At 34.7% G+C, this 17,406-nt stretch overlaps 1 protein-coding gene across 4 annotated transcripts; it reads right to left on the reverse strand.

Annotated features, from left to right (window-relative positions):
• Positions 1–1,929: 1,929 nt before the first annotated feature.
• On the reverse strand, positions 1,930–16,994 carry LOC120628885 (peroxisomal membrane protein PEX14). 4 transcript variants are annotated; one of them, XM_039897547.1, is made up of 5 exons: positions 16,775–16,994; positions 9,375–9,638; positions 6,914–7,128; positions 6,042–6,248; positions 1,930–4,522 (listed from the first exon to the last, which is right to left on the reverse strand). In XM_039897547.1, the coding sequence occupies exons 1-5, from the start codon at positions 16,817–16,819 to the stop codon at positions 4,516–4,518; spliced, it is 738 nt and encodes a 245-aa protein (XP_039753481.1). In that variant the 5' UTR covers positions 16,820–16,994; the 3' UTR covers positions 1,930–4,515. The 4 variants fall into 4 exon arrangements, with proteins under 4 accessions (XP_039753481.1, XP_039753479.1, XP_039753482.1 ...); XM_039897545.1 differs by having other exon boundaries at positions 9,375–9,644; XM_039897548.1 differs by lacking the exon at positions 1,930–4,522 and having other exon boundaries at positions 6,038–6,248.
• Positions 16,995–17,406: the final 412 nt, after the last annotated feature.

The raw sequence follows: 17,406 nt of genomic DNA on the forward strand, positions 1-17,406 counted from the left end.
TAATATCACCTATTTTTGTAAATTAATAGAATATGAAAATTTAATAATTTATATTGCAACTTTAATGTAAAACAATAGTTTAAATGATGTAACTAATTAATTAATTGTGCGTAGATATAATTTTCAAATAAATCATATAATTTAGTGTGCCATAGTACCATACATTTTGATGTCGCCTAATTCATTCACAATAACTAATAACATATTTTTAATGTCACGTTATTTAATTATTTATTACTTAACTCGGTGGCTTACTAGCTGGCTTGTTTTTCTCAGGACTACGAGGGCATAGGTTCGATTTCTGTATTGGGATGCCATTATTATTTTGTCTTAAAAGGCCGATTATTGCGCAAGTATCTCAATATAAAATCAGGTTGGTACACAGTTTGATTCCCCGGGCCAATAATTGTTAGGTATTGAGTTTCTTGTCAAGAAGTATTATTAGTACCAGCCCAGACTTTAGAAGTTCGCGTTCTCGTTATAATAATCTATACAGACCGCCAACCCACATTGGAGCAGCGTGGTGGGTCAAACACTGAATGCAATGCCCATCTGTGGGACAAATAGGATAATGAGTAACGCAACCGACCCAGTCGTGAATAGTCAAATGATGTGGCATATTTTTTATCGATGTCCGTAAGTACCTATATGTTACCTTAGGCTGCATCCACACCGCCGTTGCTTTTGAAGCGTTACGGTTTCTCTTACGAGGCGCTGACCTCTATTATTCTTCTTGTATTGGCTGTCCTTAAAAAAACGACGGATGCAATCTTGTTTCCCATTTGAAGTACTCTAAAACTGTTTTTAGTTTAAATTTAGTTCCTAAAACACCCTTATTACAGCTTCACAATTTACAGCGCCAAAATGGCGTCAGTCAATTGGAGATTTAAAAACAATGTGATAAAAGCCTGTCTAGTGGGAAAGATCGGATAGGGAAAAGTTATTTGTTGTAATTTGCCAAATTGAGTGGTAAAATTTTCGATATCTCGTTAGGGCTTCAGCCTCCTTTTCGGGGGGACCGATTTCGATTTCCGGCACGCACCTCGAAACTTTTCGTAGCTTAGTGCGTTTTTATTTGAAGCAATTAATTAAAGGGGGAAAAACGTCATGAAGAATCCTGCATGCCTGAGAGTATAATATTCTCAAAGGTGACTAAAGCCTACCTGTCTGCACTTGACCAGCGTGGAGGCCATTTTCATTATGAGAGGAGACTAGTCGCCTGTTGTTATTGATTATATGATGCCATGTATGTTACAAAACGGTTTCCCATTGTTGTTACTAGGTGGCGCACTTTACTCTGATGTTATTTTGTAGAATTAGATTGGTCTACGGAAAGTAAGTGCGGTGTGGTCGCGCCTTTACATGTACCTTCAACCTATAATGTATTTATCGTTGATCTCATTTCCCGAACTGTTGGAGTGATGGTGTTCTATCGTTATACAGGACTTCAAGCTCAATATATTATACTTTGTGATGTATTTTTGTAAAAAAATAATTAAAAAAATACTTTTGCGTTTTATTGAGCGAATTAATCCCGGCGCCCGTAACGTAACGTAAGTACATTGATTTACCTCCTTCTTGAACAATCTACTATAGGTTTTGTTTGTTTTTCACATGTAGACCTGTGCAATTTAGTTTCCACCCGCAAATAACTTCGGTAGTTACAAGGAAAATGTATCTACAGTCAATTTCGATAATTAAAAAGGGGAAAAGGAATCTAGAATAATGTTTTAATATTGTTATCATTGGTTTATTTATCACCCACAGTAAATTTAAATTAATACATACAATTTTGGAATGTTGTATGGTTACAACTTTTACACGTAACATTCAAGATAGCAAATTATTAACATTTCACACCTATTAATATTATAACAAAAATAATTAATTCACTTCATAATTTTTTTACCCTTAAATGTATAACAAAACAAAAGCCTAACAAAATTATATAGTATAAATACATTTCATATATTATAAATAAATTAAAATCATGTTTTAATGCATAGGTTTCGGACAGCCGAAACCGAATATTCGGCTTCCATACCAGTTCCAGCAATAACCGTAAATTCGGCCCCACGACTAGTTTAAGCCGAAATCGATTAATGGGCTCCTCGACTAGTTTGAAGAATTGTAAAGAAATAAAAAAAAAAAATCGTTGCCTACCCTTGGAGAGCCCGTCCGTCAATCACTATTATTGAATGATAAAAGAGTTAGAGCCCACCAACTCGCATTGGTGCAGCGTGGAGTTCCAGTTTCCAGAAATACCTTTTTATTTGAAAGAGGAATACGGACATAATAAAATGAGGATGATCCTAATAATATCACAAATGTGAAAGTGTGGATGTTTGTTACTGAACGGATTTGAATGAAATTTGGCATGCATGTAGCCTTTCAAAAGGACATGTAATTTCTATATCGATCTCTCAAATTGTTCCCGTAGTAAGATTAAAAATTGTTAACGAACGAAGCTTTAGAAACAATTCTGATGTCCACGCAGACGAAGTCGCGGAGAGAAAATAGTAAGTAGATAAAGATAAAGTTAAGAATAAAACCATTCGGTATTCAATCATACCTTTAAATATTATATTTAATTATTTACATAATATGTATATAGTATCTGTCTTTCGACTGTCATTGTACATTCATTCTTAAAAATTAATATGGAAGAGAACCCAACAAAGGTTATGGTTTTGAAGACATTTTCGGTCACATAATTTTTATATAATATCATTAAATTACAACCCTTTTAGCGCAACCGACACAAACAAATTATACGTTATTCAATATTTTAAATTAAATGATTAATTTGAGAAGTAAAATTTAACTTTAAATCCATACATTTTTTTCTGTAAAAACATTTAAATAAAAGTGTTTAAAAAACTGACAAATTTGTGTAATATCGGTTTCACTAACTTAGCGTTTTATATGATAAACATTTTTTTGTACATTTGAACGTAATTTGCTCTTGAATCATCGTTATAGAAACATTGTAGCCAACTATCACCGCATGCTTTGCAGTAAAAGTGTCAAAGGGACTTCTGCTGGAAATTACTTACGAATATTTAAAAATATGATACAAGTGTGCATTGAAAAATTAAACTCTGGGTGCTATTACAACCCTTGCCTACGGCTCGGGTTTAAAATGTGCGCCACGACTTTAAATACTTACTTTAACGCACGTATCGTACAACTAAAGCACGAACACTTAAAGCGGAAATATATTCTATACCGATTGCTAACATTACTAAAAAAAAGCTGGCAACTCGTCAAAATATTTTTTTAGCAAGATGTAACCTTTTTTTTTTTTTTTGAGATTGAACACAACGTGTATTCTTTTTATAAAAATCTTTGAAAATAATTCACTGGAGCGCATGGCAAAGCAATATTGTTGATTTAGCAATCCGAATGTAGGATCTTTATTTTTTAACATTTTATCAACAATGAACGCTCTCTTACCGTATTATGAAAAAACCAAATATGCAATAAAACCATCAATCTTACTAGAAACTTTCAGCATTATAGAAAAGTTTACCGCGCGATTTCAGTCTATTAGAGCGCTCTTCTAATTTTCGGTATTGGATAATCGAATAGATTCACTAGTCGATGAAAGAAGCCTTTCACAAAATCGATAGTTGCATGGCAAAGCTGTGGTGTCCGATTATAATTTATAATATAAAACATTTCTAATTTCATTTATTTTTAGAATAAGATAATTTCCATCAACATGTGTCGAGGACGATAACGACTTTGAACATTTCAACGACATTCGCCGCTTCCTATTAAACCGATTATGATCGGGTTTCAATAATTTATGTCTATTTATCATGAGTTACACTTTAATAGATATCCAATATGGCGGTATGATAAATGAAAAAATAGAGACGAATGTCATACGAGTAGTAAGTGGGATTTCAGTTTAACCTAAACTGACACTAGAAAAGTGATGCTATCTTTTACACAAAGTTGACTTTGAAAAGAGTAGCACTAATTAGACCTGTCCATATAATTGAGTTTATATATTTGTTTTACAACCTAATCGATAACACTGTCTTGCTATATTTGTGTACAAGGTAATTGAAACCATTGCCTTGCTTAGCAACTGTAAAAGATTAATGTAAAAAAAAATATTTAAAAGCCTATATTTCTGTCCAAAAGCTGTCAAAAGCTTACCGGTTTGTTTTATAGGAACATAAAAAACGTTAGCTATTTTAAGAGCTTGCCCTCACTGCGAAAAACGTCCGCGCGAATTTAATCCCGCGCCGACAATTTTTTTTTATATATTATTGGGTCACCAGTTTATACAAACGCCCCCCCCCCATTAAATATTTTCCGTTTAAACTTACTATGCCCATCACGTCTAAAGAAGTTACACTAAATCGTAATTACGGCCATATACAATTAAAATACGATTTACCGAATTCACGAGCATTAACGTAAAACAACCATACAAATTAATATCGTCCAACAACTAACTGTACACCAGTATCCAAGATTTCTTCGCGATCCGATGGGTTTTCATGTTCTGAAACAATAAATTCTTAATGTATTTTTATGTATTTTTACATGCTGTACACGATTTCAAGAGTATGAGGATATTTTGAGATATTTGTTTCAGCTGAAACTAGTCGACAAACAAGCCGAATAACCCAATATTCGGTTTTGACTGTAACTGGTTATGGAAGCGAATTTTTGGTTTCGGCTAAAACTTGTCGCGGAGCCGAATATATGGTTTCAGCTGAAACAATTCGCGGAACAAAATATTCGTTTCCGGTTGAAACTATCGTCCTTCAGTCAGACGCTAATGAATCGTATTTATTATATTTCACCACAATATATTTTTTGACTGCAATGTAACTTGTCAACACGGCTAGCATTTGAGTCAAAAATGATATCCCCATATTATATCCCCCGACAAGGGATAAAATTAATGAGTATTCCTGCCACAGCACGGCAACAGATAAGTTTATTATCACACGTATGTATATTAACAAATCGTTTTAAACTACGAGTATAATTTGCTTTGTTAATCAACATTTCTTACAAAATAGTTCTACAACGTGTAAATGAAAACCGAAATAATACTTCGCAGGCTTTAGAGGTACATTATTTACTGTCTCTGAGACTTATCTGTGAAACTGAAAACCTAAAAGTTTTTGAGTAAACCACTGCCATAGTTTTTACTGAAAGAAATCACATGCAAAATTAAAATCATGTGACTCCCGTCACTTTATTAGGTACACGTAGCGTAGGTACTATGCGTGTGTCGGCCTTTTATCTTTTATCTAGGGTTGTCATAAGTAAACAAATTATGGAAAAATAAATAGGCTTCTTTTGATTTAATATTTTTACCGGTTATTCCTTACGAAATATGCATTCTTCAATATTATTTCGTAATTCTATTACACGTTGTATAATCGACTCGCAACTGGATCGAAACAAATCCCATAATAGTGTAGCGGTGGAACCCGTTGATCTATTTTTAACATACTGTATATTATTTGGATTTTATTTCCACTTGTACGCCAAAGCACTATTGGTATTATATGTAATTTATTATATTACATTATGTAATGTTTTCTGTCCCTAGTAAATATAAATGTCCCTATAAAGCTTTGGGAGAACATGTGGGGTTTAATATAGCAGTTATTGGATGGTTTATTCGCGTCATCATACCGGAACGCTAATTGGCTTAGCTTAGAGTTAGGGTAAACAGCCTACCCCCTAGCCTACTCATTTGGCTTTGACGGCCGACTGGCGCAGTGGGCAGCTACCCTGCTTTCTGAGTCCAAGGCCGTGGATTCGATTCCCACAACTGGAAAATGTTTGTGTGATGAGCAATAAGTGTTTTTCAGTGTCTGGGTGTTTATATGTATTTTATAAGTATTTATGTATATATAATTCATAAAAATATTCATCAGTCATCTTAGTACCCATAACACAAGCTACGCTTACTTTGGGGCTAGGTGGCGATGTGTGTATTGTCGTAGTATATTTATTATTTATTTATTTATTTATATAGAAAGTGATTAAAGTATATTTACATGATTTCCAAACTGCTGTCGCTATTTTTCGTGGCCTGCTCCCCTTCGCTGGAGTTAGATCCGCCGGATTCCGAGCGCTGGCTCCGACTCCTGTGGGGCTTCTTCTTCTCTTCGGCAACTTCGGTGGAGGTCGCCTCTTCGGACTGTCGCTGCCACGCAGGGATTGACGGCGGCTCCGTTCTCGTCTTGAGGGCGGGGAATTGATTTCTAAAAGAACAGTTCCAACATTACGGCGGTCACAAAAGTGGCTCTGTTGCTCTGATTTCGGTTTGTATCGGTTTTTTATGAATCCCACGAGTAGGTAGAGTCTACTATGTATCATCGTCATCATCATACCCGCCCCATACAATGCACGGGTCTCCTCCCACAATGAGAAGGTGTTGAGATCGTAGTCCAACACGCAGGCCCAGTGCAGATTGGTGGACTTCAGTAATAAACAGTAGAGGGTATGCACAGGGTATGCAGATGATATAAAATAAAAAAAATCTCAAGTACCAGTTAGAAAAAACTTAAGGATTGGCGTCGTAAGACTTATAAAAAGCCCACCGACCTAAAACAGCGACGAGTATTTAACAATTGTTCACTGTAAAGTCAACATCTCCTGACCTAAGGTTGCTCCGGTTTGGTGTGGAGTATAGGAATTGAAGAAATTATAAATCACAGCATACAGATTCTGCTGCTTTACGCGGAGTGTAGCAAATTATGCTTATTTTACATGATATTTCATGGATTTTCGCAAAGTATCGCCTGCTTCTATAGCATAAGATATTATATTGATTGCTAAAAACGCACGTAAATAACAAAAGTTAAATGTATGCTGGGTTTCGAATTCAAACTCTAACTTACCATTGGGCTAAATAATTTGGACTAACCTATTGAGCATGATGCCTTTAACCGACGCGATGTCGTCCTTCAAGCTGTCAAGTTGCGTCCGCATTGCGGTCTGCTTGACGCTTGCTTGCAGCTCGCCGCGTAGGGACGATATGCTCGCGTTCATCACGTCCAGGGACTTCCTCACCTCGTCCATGCACTCCACTGAGGTTTTGCGCTTCGGCGGCTCCACGAACAACACGTGTCGGATGCAGTTCTATGAAGAAATCCTCGTCATTATACCAGCTATATACCGGCTTCTATCTATCTATCTTGTAATGAGGCCCGCTTCAGCGGATGAACTTCGACCCACCAGTATCTTTTGTGCTCGCCCCGTATATACCGGCTTACTAGCAATGGCTTAGGGAGAAGACATTGTGCCCCGATTATACAACGTGTAAATGAAAACCGAGATAGTACTTCGCAGGCTTTAGAGGTACATTATGTACTGTCTCAGAGATTTATCTGTGAAACCGAAATCCTAATAGTTTTCGAGTAAACCACTGCGATAGATTTTACTAAAAGGTATGAGATAAAGCCCTAACATTACAAGCGCAAAATTAAAATCACTCAAAATTAAAGTGTCTGTCACTTTATTAGGTAAAGTTCATTCGCACGGTCGCCTTATTGTGCTGTGTCGTCTTGGCCTATGCCGCATTTGTCAAAGGCGCTACCAATGGACGCCGCGTTGTACGTCAGGAGGCTTTGGCATTTTATATCGAAGTGCCATGCCGTAGTGAAAGGTCCTATCGGTTGACTTTGACAGAAAATGTACTTGATGAACTAAAATAGCGATGCATCGATATTTTAGTATGGATTCAGAATGTAATGACGTTGGGTCATTTGTTATAATTAGGTACAAGACACAATTACTCCCAACACTTCGCGAGAAGAAAAAATAGTGTACCAATGTTTTACTTTCGTTTATCTAATCATATTTTTCATTAAAATTTTTCTTCAACTTGTCTTCATTAATTATATTTGTATTTATTGTAACACCATAAGAATAAAACAGAAAACAATTTATTTAACAAACAAGTACCGACACACATGAAAAGCAATATTTACAAAAAAAAATAAAAGCATGTCCTGCCGGTGTGAAACTATGAAATTGAACAGATATACGCGTCGCGTAGCGTAGATACTATGCGGGTGTCGGCATTTTATCTTCAATAGGGTTGTCAAAAGTAAACGCTTAGAATGTTTTAGATTCGTTTATATTAAATTTAATGTATATTATGTTTTGGATTCGTTATAAAATTGTCTGTGACACAAAAAAAAAGTAATCGAAAATCGGTACATCCGTTTGGGAGCTCCCATACCACAGACTGATACACAGATAGACAGAGAGACACGTTAAACTTCTAACGCCCCTCTTTTTGCGAAGGGGGTTAAACACGTAAATAATTAGTGTCGTTACAGTACAGTTCAAGGAATTCAGTAAGAAAGCAAGGTAAAAAGTTCATGAACTTGTTATTTAATGCAGATTTTTAAAATCTCAAGTTTAAAGCGTAAATTTGTTTTATAAATAAACTATGTAAAACTAAATAAAATCTAAAACGTCTTCGACACCACCGCAGCGAGGCACAGTTCCTAAGATGCTGGCAGCATTGCCCCTTTGTATGGCCAAACTAATTCGTTGGCCAAGGTAACTGCCCGCTCTAGGAACAACGGTAGACTTGCAAACCCTTTTTGATAATTCTAAAGCAGTAAGTAGTCAAGTAGTTTAAATAATTAAACTCTTGTTATTTTTACTTCCGATGACACAAACAATTTTCACTCATTCAAATTTATTTTTTTACATTTCCACGTTATATTTTGCTTTAGTCTCATGATCTTTAATCGATATACATCAGTCGGATTCGATAGATTCTGACATACAAAAGGTCAAGGAAAGTTCTTTTTGGTGATTTATACAGTTCAGTGTCCTAATTAGAATTCCAAGTTTGCGTCCTTGAGCGAACACGGCTTGTTCTGTTTTATGTATTGGAAAATTGGTACCAAAAATATTTTTAGGAGATATTCCAGATAAAAATATTTTTTGGTCTCCGGTCCCAGGTCAATTATATCGTGAAATTTTCCGATATTTATGGCAGAATTACTGCTGTCTCGGTATTTGGATTCAGTAGTACCAAGGTCATCGTAAACCACATGCAAGGATTGGTAATCACCATAAAACGAAATGTGTTTTTATTAACTGGTAAAGTGCTACATACTTCGAATGGCAAAAATTTCACACTACACAATTTAAAACAAAAATCAATATGTAAGCCATGACCCGTTTAAACGAGATTTACAGCAAGCGTTGACTACAATTTACATTTCATAGTCCCCCATTTACATCCCATGAACCCCCATTTACAACCCATGCACCCACATTTACATCTCATGGACCCCCGTTTACGTCTCTTTTTCAATCCACAGGTATCCTCAAAGTTTAGTTAATTAGTGTGGGGCGCTCACCTTATAAAACCAATAGCAGCCATATATAAATCCGCCGTAAACGATAAGAGGCACGATCCTCTCCCTAAACCAGGACCTCCTCGAATGGTGGAACAGCATCATCTCCGAAGCAAAAGACGGCACGTCCAGAACTTCTCCGCATTTCTCTATGGCTCTAAGTATTTCAGCATCAGTTAAACCCTTGCTGCGTAGAAATCTCTCCTTGCTCTCCATGGTACATCGTTGGACGTTAGGGTTTGAAAGGAATTTGATTGCCGTGGTAACCTGAAACTGTTATTTAGCTTTAAACCGCATATAAGAACACTAGCCGAGATAGCCTGGGACTTCGACCTGACTTCCGGGGCGAGCGAGTTCTATCACCGGCAACTCATAAATTTCGAAGTTATGTCCGTTTTAAAAAATTGAATATCACTCGCTTTAACGTTTAGGAAAAACACGCCTAAGAGAGTTCTCCGTAACATTATCCAAGACTTGTGTAGTGTACTAATCCACACTTTACCAACGTGGTATTTATTTATTTTAGTCTTTATTTGTATACAACAACAATAACATGTACCAACATTAAAAAAACAGTAACATGAAGAAAGAAGTAGAAAACAAGAGGCGGCCTTATCGCTTATTAGCGATACGGCCGCCTCTGTCTCCTCTCTGGCCGCTCTATGCCAGGCAACCTTTGAATTAGGAAAAAAGATCAGAATATGCTTCTGGTAATACAGATATTTAAAATATATACATGCGCATAACTACTCAACATACTCAGTTCCGGATTAACCTCGTAGCAATAGTAGCAGTTGCTACGGGCCCGGCACGAAAAAGGGCCCCGCATCTCTGCCTGACTGACATACACGCAACCGCACACGCACACGCACGCACTCACGTCCACGCACACAGGCATCGCTAGATATAATAATTTACTACACTATTAATTAACTACAAAATTGTAACCTATATATCTATAGCAAATACGTATTGTATTTAAGATACATTTATACGTATATAAGATACGTATTGAGTATTGAATTGTATTTTTACCACTTTATACTTAAGAACCCCTAGCAGATAAAGGGCTCTTTTAAAGAATTTGCTACGGGCCCCGCGCTTGCTTTATCAGGCATTGTACATACAAATACAAAAACTAGTTTACACAAATACATCAAACATAATATAGTACTCTAGTGGTAGACCTATGGCTTAAACACTTCTCATACTCAGAAGAGATCCTGGCCCTGCCGGGGGGAGGAAGCAATGGGGGTGATAAACGATGAAATTATTTGATCACTAAGCTCGCGTTTCCTTAACTTTTCAAGGGCCTCCTCATATACCCTTAGATAAATAGTAACATTAGACTTTTTAAGGGCCTCCTCATATACCCTTAGATAAATAGTAACATTAGTAGGAATAAGTTAGTTCTAGCATTTAGACTTAGATCTGGGCACAAGCCTTTAGCCAAGTTAAAACATCTGATGAGGAAAGTTGATTCTCCCAATTGTGATGTATGTGGTGAAGATGTGTTGACCTACTTTACGTTTGTTCGGAATCACCTCTTGCGAGAAGCACTAACCTATTAACTGAATTATTAGCGAACCGCTGAGCATTTCAGCCATGGTACTTAATATAGACTCGTTGGTGATTCTCTCAAATTTTTGTAGTTTAAGTTCAATCAATCAATGTACTTTTATTGCACACCAAAAAAAAACATAAAAAAAGAAAAGTATAACAAAACAACGTATACAATTTGGCGGCCGCATCGCTTCATAGCGAAGTATGTGTATTTAGGATTCATATTACGGCCCATTGGCGCAGTTTGCAGCGACCCTGCTTTCTGAGTCCAAGGCCGTGGGTTCAATTCCCACTACTGGTAAATGTTTGTGTGATATGCATAAATGTTTTTCAGTGTCTGGGTTTTTATATGTATATTATTCATAAAAATATTCATCAGTCATCTTAGTACCCATAACACAAGCTACGCTTACTTTGGGGCTAGGTGTCGATGTGTGTATTGTCGTAGTATATTTATTTATTTATATTTATATTGTGTGTAAAGATGGGGCTGACATATAGGTAACCTATAAAAGTATATAGATAAAAAAAAACTTTAGTCTTCCAATAGAAGTAACTAGAGGAGATCGTTTAAAGCGATAAGACATATTTTGTTGCGACAATGACTAAAAATCTCATGCCCAGGTGAGCATAATTGTAAATCAGAAAAATATATTAAGAAACCAAATATACTTAACGCTCAAGTTAAGAAGAAAAAGAATAAACTCTTTATTGCACGTATAACATACAGGAAAAGAAACAGTATAAAATAAACTGTATACTCCTATACAGTAAACAATGTAGACATGCAAAGGCGGCCTTATTGCTGCAAGCAATCTCTTAGAGGCAACCTTTAAGTTTATTTAACGAATAAAAATACTCTCACGTTCGCAAGTGTTTTATATTCATCAACCTACAAACTATTATAATAACAGCGTCTAAAGACCACCGAATAAATTACAGATAATATCAAGTGTTGCAAGCTATAAAACGATGTCATCAATGTGCATATCTAAAGAAGTAGTTTTGGGTTGCCTTGGCACACTATTCAGTTAAACTCACTCGAGTTCAACAATCGAGTGATTATAGTAGGTCGTTATGATATTATAAGCTTAGTTTACAGAATTCTATTATACTACTAGCGACCCATCCCGGCTTCGCTCGGGTGCAATGGAGATACTAATGTGGGGCAATTTGGAGTTGAGATTAATACTACGATTTCACAGTAAATTAATACATTAATTTAAGATACCTTAAGGATTAGCCACCATTTGCAATGTAAACTACAAAAAAAAGCTTCTGTTTGAATTATCATATTGAAAATTAAGCTTAGTATGGAATTCCGCAGAGTAAAGCCTGCTTGTATCCAATAAATTATTATTGCTCTACGTATTGATTTCTTTTTAATTACAGCTCGTAATCGGGTAGTGGGCTTTTTCATCGGTCAGGACGCGTTTGAAGCCCACAAAGCTTTAGTTTAAAGTCCATCACTATAATGCAAGGCATGCTTTATAATAATAGATATCATTATTTAAATTATGCCATTTATTGTTTTTTTTTTTTTTTTAAGTTAATATATGACATGTGCGATATGTATTAATACGGTTTTCTTTGAATATGTAACTATTTGTAAGCTTACAACTTGAATAATAATTGCAATGAATGAAATGGCAAACTGTAAGCCTTTTTTTAGCTCATAAGACCTATAATGGTCTTATGTACCTACACAAATTATTCAATAAATGAATTATGAATATTCAGTATGAGTCAATTAGCGGGACGGTAAAGATGACTACCTGCGCGAAGATACACTCGTAGATAACATCCGCGACGATATAAAGTTTGAATCGAACTGTACATACAAAACATATATTATATGTACCTTATATCCGAAAACTGATGAAAAAACGCAGACGAAGTCCATTAGTGGTCTATATTTAATGTAATCTCGTATTGTAATTTTGCACACACCTAGCCCTATCAGTTAATATCAGAGTTCAGTGACAGTGGCAAGGACATAAAGATTAACCTGGGTGCAATCAAATTTATACCAATTTTTATAGGTACATTGTTTAAAATTGGATTGAATGTTATCATGTCTTGATTTAATCCCTACTAATATTATAAATGTCAATGTAAGTTTGTTTGTTACGCTTTCACGCAAAAACTCCTTAACCGATCCTCATGAAACTTTGTACACATTTTCTTGGAGGTGTTAGAAGTACAGCAGCGGACAGCAGCAAACCCCTCATTTAAGGCTTAGCGATACTGAATACTTAATATTTTTTAGAACTACAACTGAATTGAATACACACATCAAAAACAAAATCAAACGCAGACGAAGTCGCGGGCAACAGCTAGTACAATATAAATTACAAGTAGAGGCAGTAAGGGATTGAAGTGATAATATGGTAACAAATATCAGATCTTATTTTATTTTTTTAATAAAAATTGCCAGACAAAGGAGATAAATCGGGCATCACTAAGCGGGCATGCAAGGAACACGTCCTGCGCCCTATTCCAGTGTTTCATTAATCTCAGGCATATTATGAGACTTAACACCTTAAGTCTCATAATATGCCTGTAATTACACCGGCAACCACGCGCTTCAGCCGGGCTAGGACAGCCAGGAGACAAAAATTATATCCCCCGATTATATCCCTTATCAGCAGGGCTAGCACGGGCAGGAGACAAAAAGTATATCCCCTGACAAGTGATATAATTAACGTGTCCACCTGCTAAAGCACAGGAACATAGAATAACAGAAGTTCACCCCAGCTTTTTATTACACATTATTATACGTATTTGGATATTATTTCCACTTGTGCGCCAGTGCTCTGAGAGTTGATAATCCTGCGCGAGAAGATACATTTTTATTCTTTCCCCGGGGATATAATAATTGTCTCCTGCGACGCAATAACAAAAAAAAAAAACATTGCAGTGGTAATTCCCCGAGAAGCTTTGTTATAAAAAGCTCTACTTTGAATACAGCAGATACTGTTTGTACAGACTTGTTCAGTGCAGCACCGCGGAGCGTATGTAGTATCGATTTAAATTCGAGAAAGTTGGCTGTGGAAAACTAGTTATGGCTCATCCAAGTATAATTAAGTTTTTTACGAATTGCCCGGGGACCATCGATTTTTCCAGGATTAAAAATAACCTATGTATTAATCCAAGGTATAATCTAGCCCCGTTCTTACTTTCAGGCAAAACTGTTAACTAGTTTTTCCGTGACAGAGTAACAAATCCTGAACTTAACGTTCATTTTATTATTAAAGTAAGAAAGTAGGATTTGGACTAGCTGGTCGTAGTTTCACCCGCTTAAACTATGGATCGCAACGAAATGATATAAAACAGCCACGGTTCCTTACTCATAATGGTAAACTATTCTCCTGTTTTTTTTTTAAATTCAACAACAACTGTATCCAAAGCTGTAAAAGGATTTATCTAAACATGAATGTTTAAAATGCCTTTTGTAAGGAATACAATTTTATGCCTAACAATGACAATTGAAAAGCACCTTTCAGTATTTAAATGATATAATAAGCCAATATAATGCATAGATTTTTAAGATAAACTAAAAAGCAATAATGTAATATTATTTGGTTGACAAGACAATGTATGTGAAAATGGGAGCTAGTAAGATTTAGTTATACCTACTGCAAAGTTAAGTTGTACAAAGATAGGAAATAATTTTCAATGTGATTTGATAAGATAACAAACAATTTGTACAATATTCTATAGGACTTATAATCAGTATTAGATAAAATAATCTACAGTTAATAGAAAATTTACTTCAGAATATTAAATAGTTCATTTTTAATGCAGAGCTCTACTAAAGCAATATATAGTTTGTAAAAATTATATAACAAATAATTACAATTATAAAACAATATAATTATGTAACAATAAAAATTCATAAAGTAGATTGCAAATAATTTAATGCTTTCAACCCAGGAAAAGTAAGTCCTTGTGAGATGAACTTCATAGCAATCCAAGAAAGGAGTAGCTCCGAGTAGCTCCTCAAACTTGCTTGCAAAGCCTCAAACAAATATATTATTATATTAAGGATTACATGTATGATAAAAACGGATTGTTCTATAAGCTTACCATTTGAAATAAACTTTGAACTTATTATCATTTTTTATTAACATTCACAATTACCCTAAAGTGTATTTTTTACTAATTTTATACAGCCTAGTAGACTGCACTACAAGTTTATTTTTGCTGCTAATATCAATATAGTTACAGTCAACTTTGTTTTTAAAATTTGTTATATTTTTATGTACATAAATTAAATTTTCAAACATGTATTGATTATGCATTGTCATAGATTTAGCTTTTTTAAATTTATCTCTAAAAACTTTATTGCTTGTGTCTAAGAAAATTTGACAGGAACCTGTTAGTGGTACTAATCTTAAACGGAACTTACTGCAGTTCTAGCCAGGCCAAGGTAGTAGGTTAATGAGCAATCAAACATTACTGAACATAGACATTTTTAGTAAGTTTCATATTATCAAACACTTTATAGTAGTAGATTCATAGGTATATTAGACTAACAAGATTTATCACAGGATATAATAAAGTTAAATTGTTGTCACAAAGTTTTTCCTATAGAACTGATATAGCTTGAGTTTTTCACTGAATCATTTTGACCTTGTTGTAAATAACAATGTAGCAATAACAGTTGCAAAACTGACTATTCTATTATAAGACTGGCTATTCCCTCTTTGGTCTAGTGCTTAGAAGTTTCAACTACAAATCATAAGGAGTGTGGTTTGATTACAGATTGGTTTGACAGGTATGGGGTTTTACGTTCAGAATTCTCAGTTGATGAAGATTTTCTTGCTTGTTAATGGGCTGTCAATTTTAATATTATTGTATATGTATATTCAATACTTTCAACATATTAAAATGAAGAAAAAAATAATAAATTTCATGAACCAGAAATAAAAACAACTGTCAATCAATAACGAAAACAAAGTCCAATTGACTTTGTTTCAATTTCTTTATTCAAACAGGCCTAAAGATGGCATTTTTGATGGATGATGATGGCATCACATAAAATATGTAAACTGAAAATTTGAGCTACGCTATTAATTATAAAACTAATTCAAAGAGAATGTAATCAGTGTTCCCTACACTTCTCTAAATTTTAAATAAATATGAATGGAGATACAAAATGGACATTGCGTGGTAGAGTCACACAAACATGCATACTTGACGTTTCAAAAGTGCTTATATTAGGCATACTTGAAATAAATGAATTTTGAATTTTGAATTTTTTGAATTGATCTTTGCCTTTTCTGGAGGACACAAATGGAAAAACAAACATGGAATCATGGAATTTAAATCTTATAATTACAAAAATCTATTTCATGTTAAGTAAGGATACGCAATTCTGCACCATGGGAGTTTCTCATTATTTATGGTATAATAAAAAACTAACTCCTAATAAACATAACTTATTACGAAGGTAGTTTTTTGTTTCTTTTTTTTATCGAAATTAGTTGGTTTAAGATATAGTAGGTCTATATCTTAAACCATACATCTTAAATTTTAAAGAAAGAGAAAAGTTATATGAAATTATCTCTTTAACTTTTAAACATATTCAATTCATACATTTATCAAACTTTTAAACTCAAAGGAAAATAGCAAAATTGTAGTTATAAGAGGACAAAGGTCTATTGTCGTCGGTATTTTGTACATAGTATGATCTAAAGATTTTTTCCTGTCGAAAATTTATATTCAAGGGAACAAGCCAACGTTGTATTACCTACGAGGCAAGACTAATAATTTGAATTATTAATTAATATAATAATGAGTAGACTGATTACAAAGATAATAATTGTGATAATCACCAAATTCTCTCGAATATCTGTAGAAGTTAAAATTTCCGATGCCATTTTCAATGTGAATGTTTTTGTTTTAATATTTCACGGACGCACGGCACAATATACAGTTATAGATTAGAAACTTATATGTAACGATTATGCGAAAAAATCCTATAAAAATATTTCACTTTCCTCTAGAATTTTGAAGTGAGGACAAAAAAATTGTACCATAACGTTGTAACATTTGACAACCGAATAAATTAAAATTGACAGTGAAGGAAGGACTGATTAAATTCCAGTCTACACTGTAGGGAAGTACAGTAGGTCATTTTCAATCTTTGTAAGTGCTAAAATAATGAGGTTTTGTCTATGTTTTGTTTATAAACAAGCCGTTCCCCGGGTTTTCACCTGCGTTGATTATGGGTTCTAAAAATATTCAATTAAAGTTTGTCCGCGTCAGTGCCTTATTCGTAGACAAACTTCTCTCCCATAGTATTTTGATGTTAATTAATAACATTGTTATCTCCTGGACTTTACGTAGAAATAACATGACGAAAAGGGCTTGGGTTATTCACACAAGATTCTAAACATCTATATATGTTATGATCAACACAATCGAATGCTTTGTATAGATCACAAAAAACCCCAATGGCATTCTG

Source organism: Pararge aegeria, chromosome 13 (assembly GCF_905163445.1).
Source record: "Pararge aegeria chromosome 13, ilParAegt1.1, whole genome shotgun sequence".
Classification (NCBI taxonomy): Eukaryota; Metazoa; Arthropoda; class Insecta; order Lepidoptera; family Nymphalidae; genus Pararge; species Pararge aegeria.

Coding starts and splice junctions, on each gene's coding strand:
- LOC120628885 (XM_039897545.1), bottom strand. CDS start 16,819: ATGGCATCGGAAATTTTAACTTCTACAGATATTCGAGAGAATTTG. Junction 7,129..9,374: donor GCTGCTATTGGTTTTATAAG/GTGAGCGCCCCA, acceptor ATTTCTTCATAG/AACTGCATCCGACACGTGTT. Junction 6,249..6,913: donor AAAGGCATCATGCTCAATAG/GTTAGTCCAAAT, acceptor CTGTTCTTTTAG/AAATCAATTCCCCGCCCTCA.